The 8809-nt window shown below is 44.5% G+C and overlaps 1 protein-coding gene across 1 annotated transcript; it reads right to left on the minus strand.

The window, feature by feature from the left end:
* Positions 1–3404: 3404 nt before the first annotated feature.
* Positions 3405–6399, minus strand: LOC308280810 (aryl hydrocarbon receptor-like; the record flags this gene model as incomplete). The annotated part of the gene is made up of 2 exons (XM_080755127.1): positions 5966–6399; positions 3405–3604 (listed from the first exon to the last, which is right to left on the minus strand). Coding segments are annotated over exons 1-2 (250 nt in total), but the record flags the coding sequence as incomplete, so codon positions are not given.
* Between the last annotated feature and the right edge of the window lie 2410 nt (positions 6400–8809).

Genomic DNA, 8809 nt, shown 5'->3' on the forward strand with positions numbered 1-8809 from the left:
GAGACTGACATGCAGTAGTTGGGTCTTATAAAAACATCACTGTTATGTTACGTAAAACAATACAAAATCTATTGCCAATTTGCCAGGGACAAGAAGGGCTGTCCCGCTGGAAAGTTTTAGCTCACGATTAATTGTCACTCAAATAATTGCGATTAACGGTTAATTAAACCCTTTTGTAAATCCCCGCCCCATTCTGCCCTGTTACTATGATGGGACATTAACCCTGGGCAGATTGTTTTTATAGTGGAAGTGGATGGGATTTTTTTTTCCCTTCATAGCCTCATTACAGCTATATAAAAGTACCAAAGGAAAAACACCTAGGTGATATTAATAAAAAGGGAAGACAAAGGTACAGTAGTTACATTGCAAAACAGGGGTTTACCCGAAAATATATGTTTTAATTTGTTTAATCCCAGTGGGACAGAATCCTCTTTGCAGATTCTTTTATAGTGGTAGTGGATGGGATTTTTTTCCCCTTCATAGCTCATTACAGCTATATAAAGTACCACAAAAAACACATCTACGTGATATTAATAAAAAGGGAAGAAAAAGGTACAGTAATTACATAGCAAAACAGTAGTTTTCCCCCGAAAAATAAATGTTTTAATTAGTTTAATCCTCTGGATCAGAGATAGAAAGAGAAGCGCATTGCATCTTGGGTACTAGGAAGAGGACAGAGAGAATGTTTCTCTCACATAATAGGCTGGCTTTTCGTAATTCTGCCCATTTAAATTATATGTACCCAATCGTGACTCTTAGACCATTGATAAGGTACATGTGAACTAGTTTGTTGAAGCTTATTCGTTATGATGAGCGAGATCGCTTGACGCTTGCCGTCGCTATCACCGTACCGGCCGATCTCCGTGTCGCGTAGGCCTGGGGCGGTATGGACATTTTGTTACCCGCGATTACCGTCTTCCATTTACCGCCGGTACTGCGGTAATTACCGCACCCCCATATCTATTAATTAAGCTTTGGCGATAAGCCAAAATATTGCAATCATCTTCCCAAAAGTCGCCTCTCCACAGTGGAGAGGAGACACGAGCCTGACTGCCCGAGTTATACTTCTCTGTACAGCACAGCGGGTCTGGCTTTCAAAGGAGCAGATCTACAAGCTCACAACACATCGCATCCGCGTCGCGTTCTGAGCTTTTAGTTCTGCACTGTCGGGTTACCATAGTAACGTAGGCTAGCTACTTGGGCTTTTCAGACACGAACAGCTGTGTGAACAAACCAGAAGAGGAAGGGTAGTCAGATCGTGTACAGTGATTCTGTAAACTCACGTCACGTCTCAACTCTCAAATCGCAGTGATTGAGTGCTGCTATATACAGGTTTTAGTTACAAGACTTGACAGAAAAGGTTATAAAATCGCTGACGCGCCGTACAGGGCACAACGTGCGACGCGGTGGAGAAAGTAAAATAGTTTCATTTTCGGTTTTACTCCACGCGGCCCGCGCTCCGCCAGTAATCCGTATGAATAAAAAAAGGTATGCCACAACACAAGGTATGTATTAACATCCTTGTGTCGAGTGGATTACAGAGAAAGTGTATGCTGCTCCGTCATAGAGTTGTGCTCCGTACCCTGCTCTGTGTGCAGGGCGTGATTCCTAAACCCACCAGGATTGAGTTAAGACCCGCCTCACTCCTGGAAGTCCTCGCGTTTCCACGAGGCGGGTCTTAACTCAAGCCTGGTGGGTTTAGGAATCACGCGTGTGCAGGTCTGTGTCTGAGTGACGTATGTGGCTTCCAACGTGTGGTACACGGCCCAGAGCAGAGCGGCATGGAGCGCATGCGGTCCTCGCTTCTCCCCCGTTTTAAAACTCGCTTGTTTTCCAATAAAAAATAGACCTTTTTTTTTGTCTTTTTACCGCGGTAAGCACAATGACACCGCGGTAGACCTCGGTATACCGCGGTACAGCGGTACGGCGGTTACCGCCTCCAACCCTAGTGTCGCGCACTGCGGACAGTTGTTGAAAGCCACATTCAATATTCTCCACTGCACAAACTCCACCCCCGATAGCAAAAAGTGAATGTTTTTTTCTGGTTGGCCAGTCAGGGAGTCTCAGGGACCAATCAGAAGGCTGACAAACGGTCTATTGTGAGTTTGGCGTTCAACATTGGAACATGTCAATAACATTTTCATTTCTGTTTGCCTTTTAAGCTTTGTAATCAAAAATGGCACAGGGCAGATATGACTTAACTTAAATAGAAAGAAAATGTTGACATTTAAACTCATTCGCTGCATTTTTAAAAATCTCTTTGAAGTTCCAGGATGCCACAAGTCTCCATAGACTTCCATGCAATTCATAGTGCACGGATCATGCACCACGCATGTGCACGCTGTTCATAGCTTTCAAACAAAACAATCCGCTTGGAAATCCGTTCAGGCATTCATGAGATGGCAGCCATTATGTTTTCTTCAAATGTAAACAAACATTGCTGTCATGTTTGAAAGATGGGGCTGGTATGGGGGTCAAACATGCAATGTCGCGATCGCGATCATGCCTAGTAGATAGAAGGAAGTACAACCAAAACTCGAGAAACCCTTGCGTGGCGGTGTGGACATATGGGATAACTCGGGAAACTTGTGTTAAAGCAGTCAATGAGTTAAAAATGTTATACACGTGAAAAATCAGAAGTAGCTGATCTACAAGCTTACAACGCGTCACAAAGTGACTGCTATTTCAGATCTTATTAAAAATGTAAAAACGGGGGCGCCCTCTGGCCTAGTGGTCAAGGCGCATACCACATACTAGGCTATGATGCCTGCTGGCGTCGCCGGTTCGATTCCCGATCCGGACGACCTTTGCCGCATGTCATTCCCCATCTCTCTCCCCATTTCCTGTCAGCCTACTATCCTATCAAATAAAGGCATAAAAAGCCCAAAAACAAATCTTAAAAAAAAAAAAAAAATGTAAAAACGATTATGACAATTATCCAAAAATAATTGTGATTATCTCAAATAAATGTGATTAGACGATTACGTCATAATTGTGACAGGCCTACGGACATGGACAGGTCTCTGCCACTGACACAAGGATCTGTCCATGCGCGGACACTAGGGCATTCACGTCGAATAGTGATTTTTAGTATTCTAAATATTCGACCTTAAAGTATTCGAATAGTTGAATATTCGACATGACTGGCCAAACTGTCAAATATTAAGTATATGTTTAAATATTAAAATACCAGGGGCATTGACAACTCATTCTTATGACTTCCTATCTAGCCAAGCTTTATAAACTATAGATTTTCTTAAAGAGAAAACAATAAAATAAAAGAAATAAGCGAATATTCGACTTCGGTGAACAATATCGAATAGTGACTTTGATATTCGAATGCCCTAGCAGACACATTACGGACAAGCACCGGCGTGAAACCATCACAATGCTGCTGGGCTTACCGCTGAAGTGGCTCTTGGCGCGGAGGAAGCTGACGGAGAGGCGGAGGACGGTCAGCTTGTCCAGCTTGGAGATGACATCCTGGGGGAAGGGGAGCAGGGCCGCCAGCCTCTCCAGCTCTCCATTCAGCCTCTCCCGGTGCCTCTTGGAAGGGTTGGACTTGACCACAACGTTGACGCTGTCTGCCGGCCTCTGTTTGGCACTGCAGTAGAGCCCGGAGGAAGAAGAGAGAAGGAGAAGGATGTAAAGTTAGTTGTGCTTTAGTCTCGCGTAGCCAGACAACTATTCCACAATCTCTGAATGCTATTATATAACAGGGGTTTTCAAAATGGGTGACAGGGGCACCCTGGGGTGACAGGGGCACCCTGGGGTGACAGGGGCACCCTGGGGTGCCGCGACGGCAGTCCAGGGGGTGCCGGGAGATCATTTGATAATATTTGGAATTTATTTGGACACTAAACTTGAAGTACAAAGTTATTTTCAGTCAGTTCTAACCAAAATGGCTTTTATCTCACCGTTTTCCTTGCAACATAATCATTAAAATATCGTCACTGTCAGGCAGAAATCTGTCACACAAAACTAGTGAAAACAGCCGATCTACAAGCACAGTGTGCGTGTAGATCTGCTGTTTTCACTAGTTTAGTACATTTTATAGATGATAAATACAAAACGAACGGTTTTGGACATACCAGGTTTCCACCCGACAACGACGATATGTTATAAATATAAGGTGCTGGGAGTGAAAATTATAATGTAGGGCCTCGGATTAAACAAATATTTATGGGGTGCCCTTAGACTAAAAAGTTTGGGAACCCCTGCTATATAGAGTCTGGAACTACAGCTCCCGAACGGCGAGTATCGGAAGTAGTCACTGCAGCAACTGTAGTCCCATTGGAAACATAACAGAAACACACTAGCACAGACAAAGTCATTCGAGCGGCATATTCTTTTTAAAGCGTGTAATTCATGTATAGTTTAAGAAAACATTTGGAAGTAACACCAACAACACCAAAAAGAGACGAAATAACGCCCCCAAAAATAATGAAAGAAGACATAGCGCTTCCAGTAGGACTCGTTATCGCTACCGCACCAAGGGAGCGGGTGCGTCACATCCGCTTCATCCCATACTCATCATAAGACTTCCGTTGCCCCAGACTGTATGACGGGAGCATTTACAAATCGCGCGAGTCAACAGTCTGGCCACGTGAGTATTGCTATTTGTGTTGTGATGTGACACTTATGAGCGTCGACTTGCTTTTCAACACTTTATGTATATATTCTTCTTTTTTGTGCCTTGTTTTGTTTTTCACTGTATCACAACATACTTCTTTGTAACCTTAAACTGCTTTGCTGCCTCTGGGCGACTGATTTCCCCCCTTGGGATAATAAAGGTATCCATCTATCTATCCATCTATCCATCCATCTATCTATCCATTTTCAGTACTTTTACTTCTACTCCACTGCATCTCTCAGAGGAGAATATTGTGCTTTTACTCCACTACAATTATATGAAAACCTTGGTTACTTATCTACATTACAAAACACAGTAACCACTTCAGCCCTTACGGGCCATTCGAAAATAGCTGATCTAGAAGCTCACAATGATGCCGACACTTTTGTACTTTTACTAAAGTACATTTTGAATACTGGACTTCTACTTGTAGCAGAGCATTTCCACATTGCCGCATTGATACTTTTGTAAGTAAAACATGTGAGTAGAGTTAGGACTGTTAAAACAAGCATGTCATATTTAGGGTAAAGCTCCACCGTCTGTCATGTATGGTAATCTAAATCTAGGCGAAACGATTACCGTAGATGACAAGAGTAGGCTACTACAGCATTAGCCTCTATATGGTCACGGCAACAAATGACCGGATATAAAGAAGTTTAAGCTGCCCCATGAAAAACAAAGGGGGAGGGGGAGAGAAAAAAAATGATAGAAAATGACGTGTCGTAGTTATCCTGTATTAAACAGTGGCTCCCAAACGTTTTAGCTCGAGACCCAAAAAGAGACCCAAACTAGTGAATCTGATCTACAAGCTCACAACGCGTCACTTCGCACCGTGTTGTGAGCTTGTAGATCTGCTATTTTCACTAGTTCTTAATCGTTTGTTTTCGTATTCATGGATTTTCTTTGTTATGAAATCACTTTTTTTTCTTTTCTTTTTTCATGAAAATCTTTTTCAGGAATGTTTTTTTTTCTTCTTCTTTTTTGTGGGGGGGGGGGGGGGGGTGTTTTGAAATAATTCAAAACAAAACGCAGGAAACCAAAAATTAAGGGACCCATGCAAATGTGTGTCCGCGACCCAGAAGCGGGTCCAGACCCAGCGTTTGGGAAACCAGTGGCCTATAATAATAATACCAGATTTATGCCCCGCCGTACAGGCGGTACCGCGGGCCGAAAAACTATTACGTCGATCTGCAAGCCCAGGGCGCGCAGCGTCCGCGACGTACGCGCGCTCTGGGGTCTTGTAGATCTGGGCTTGTGTGTGTTTTTTTTTTTTTTTTTGATGAGGGCCCGCGAGACACCGTCGTACGACGGCGGGTCCCAATTCTTCCTTACCTTTTCTGGGGCTTTTTTCTCTTGCGCCCCGCATACGTGGCGTTATTCATGCTTATTACGCCTTTATGACACCGCCGCCGACCGTTATAGCCGTTATTTGCGTCGTCCTGCTCGCTTTCTGCTCGTTTCCCCCCAGTTTCTCCTGTCAGAAAGAAAAAAAGTTAAGCCATCAACTCCTCCGGGCTCCGTCTGGTCTTGGTGGTATAGCAGTTAGCCGCGTTAGCTTTAGCTTCGGCTCTTCTTCTTCACCACCCCGGGAGGAGCTTTTTATCGACTCGTTTGGCAGTTAAAACCGCGCGTGCTGCTCCGAGGGGGTCCGCAAAGAACCAACAGATAGACAGATAAAAGTTAAATGTTGTCGTTTGGAGGCGCGGAGTGGGCCGTGGGGCGGTTGGAAAAGTGGCGAGACGTCAAAGTTCTTCTCTTTACTTTTAGCCCCGTTTGGCCCATGGTAGGTAGTAGAGACGGGACGTTCGCGAGCGAATCGAGTCTTTCGAACGGCTCTTTGAAATGAACGATGGGATCCGGTTAGCAGTAGGGAGCCGTTCCTTTCTATCCATCCATCCATCCATCCATCCATCTTCAACCGCTTATCCGGAATCGGGTCGCGGGGGTAAAGGTCTTTGACTCTTTGCACACTGCTGCGTTTTTCGGGCCGTATATCGGAGTGAATTTCGGAGCGCGTGAACCCGTTTCGTATTTATTTTCGGACCAGGGTTGATTTTTTCCGATTTACGCAGCTGTTGCACTGAGTCCCTTGCTCTCTCTCTCTCTTTCCTCTCTCTCTCCCTGGCCTCCGGCTTTCGGTTTTCCAAAACGCAACGAAAACACCCAGTGCAGTGTGCAACCACCTCAACAGTTCCAACTGAGACCTCCAGATTTCCTAATCCTGAGCAACTTCCTCCACTCCCTCAGGGAGTATACCGAGGCGTTCCCAAGCCAGTCTCCTCCCAGTTGGTAGCGCATAGAGGACCTTCCTAGGAAGGCGCTCGGGGGGCATCCGTACTAGATGCCCCAATAACCACCTAAAGTACCATGCATAGTAGTACATAAACAACGCGGGGATACATAACGAACGGAGACGGAGAGTACTTTGATCCGGTCTCTCCGTAGCTCCGGACGTAATTGTCTCTGTCCGTAACGTTACGGACAACACTCAACCTAACGGATTAAAACCGATAAAAACGTACGTACACATGAAGTACCCGTGGCGAACTTTTGTCAACCGTGGGGGCAGTAGAGGGAGAAATGTTTTGTCTTTTTTTCTGGTATCCATTTCGTAGTAGGAGGAAGTAAAAAATAAATAAATCACAAACGCTGAACAGTGAACAAGCCGTTCAGGACGCAGACCTGTTGCCACTTGTACAACTGCAGACTGCAGTGCACACAGCAGCAGCGGAGGCAGAACGCAGAAGCAGCAAAGTGCCAGTGTCAGATCATGATACCATTTTAAATGATTATGATTGGTTTTAAAAGTTGTTCTACTTTATCCAAATAATAATATTAATAATAGGCTTAATAACAGCATTTTCCGACGGCGACGGCGTGCAGGGACATCAACTATGGAGTGAAAATAGAGTACGATGCCATTGAAAGAACGCACAGCACGGCTGTAGGCTATTTACTTAATGCATGTAATCGCCGATGCCTATCAACATGTTTGCTCATTGGGAAGATGCATTTGGGTGCCATCTATTGGATACAGTATGTAATTGAACCGTATATAACACAGAGAACGGACGGAACTATGCATGTCGACGCAATTACCGTAAGTTCCTTCTCAACCCCAAACGTACACAAAATCATCCATCCGTAACTATAGGAACCTAAATGGCCCTTAAGCTGACTCCTTTCCAAGTGTAGGAGCATTAGCCTGGTTAATAAACCAGACTGCACAACACCACCCCCTGTTGGTAGTGGAACACGCAGTGAGGAATTAGTATGAGCAACGCCAGGCTATAGACGGGTTTCTGGTCCACGTTACACTGATAAAACTAGATGCGTGCGCAGGGTCCGTACCAAAATTAGCCAATGAAACGGATTGGACGGAATTGATTACATGATACCCTAACAGCACAGCGACCTAGTAGCTCCCTCTGTAAAAATGTAGGCGCTATGTAGCGTTGGGAGCGTTTGCTCATTGGGAAGATGCATTTGCGACGTCGCTTGCCAATTTAGCTCCTCGTTTGCGCAGCGACGTCGCAAATGCATCTTCCCAATGAGCAAACGCTCCCGACGCTACATAGCGCCTACATTGTTACAGAGGGAGAGAAGGCATCGGCGTTATGTCGCTGTGTTGTCTGGGTACAGTCAGCTGTGCATTTAGTCTCAATGTTTGTAAACAAGAAACCCGTCTATAGGAGCAGCGGTTTTACTCCAAGTCTCTCTCGGGTGACTGAACTTCTCACCCTTCACTAAGGGAGATACCAGCCACCCGGCCGTTCCTTTCTAAGTGAACAGTAGTCTATATGTGGGGGGAAAAGTGCATTCTTTACTTATTATTATGTAAAAGTATCAATACTGCAATGTAGAAATACACTGCCAAAAATAGAAGTTTGGAATTAAAATGTAGGCCTACTTGAGCAAAAGTAATGGTATCAAAATGCACTTAAAGTAGACTACCAATATTATAAAAAGTACTCATTATGCAAAATGTCCCATTTTTCACAAGTTTTCCAGTGAATAAAATGTAGGGAAAAAAAAACATTTGAAAATAGCAGATCTATAAGCTCACAATGCGTCGCAATGCGAGTTACGCGACGACACATTGTGAGCTTGTAGATCGGCTATTTTCAAATGGCTGAAATGTAGACCTATATATAGGTCTATATATATGGCCGAAAT

This window comes from Nannobrachium achirus (genome assembly GCF_963921795.1).
Source record: "Nannobrachium achirus genome assembly, contig: SCAFFOLD_453, whole genome shotgun sequence".
In the NCBI taxonomy this organism is placed as follows: domain Eukaryota; kingdom Metazoa; phylum Chordata; class Actinopteri; order Myctophiformes; family Myctophidae; genus Nannobrachium; species Nannobrachium achirus.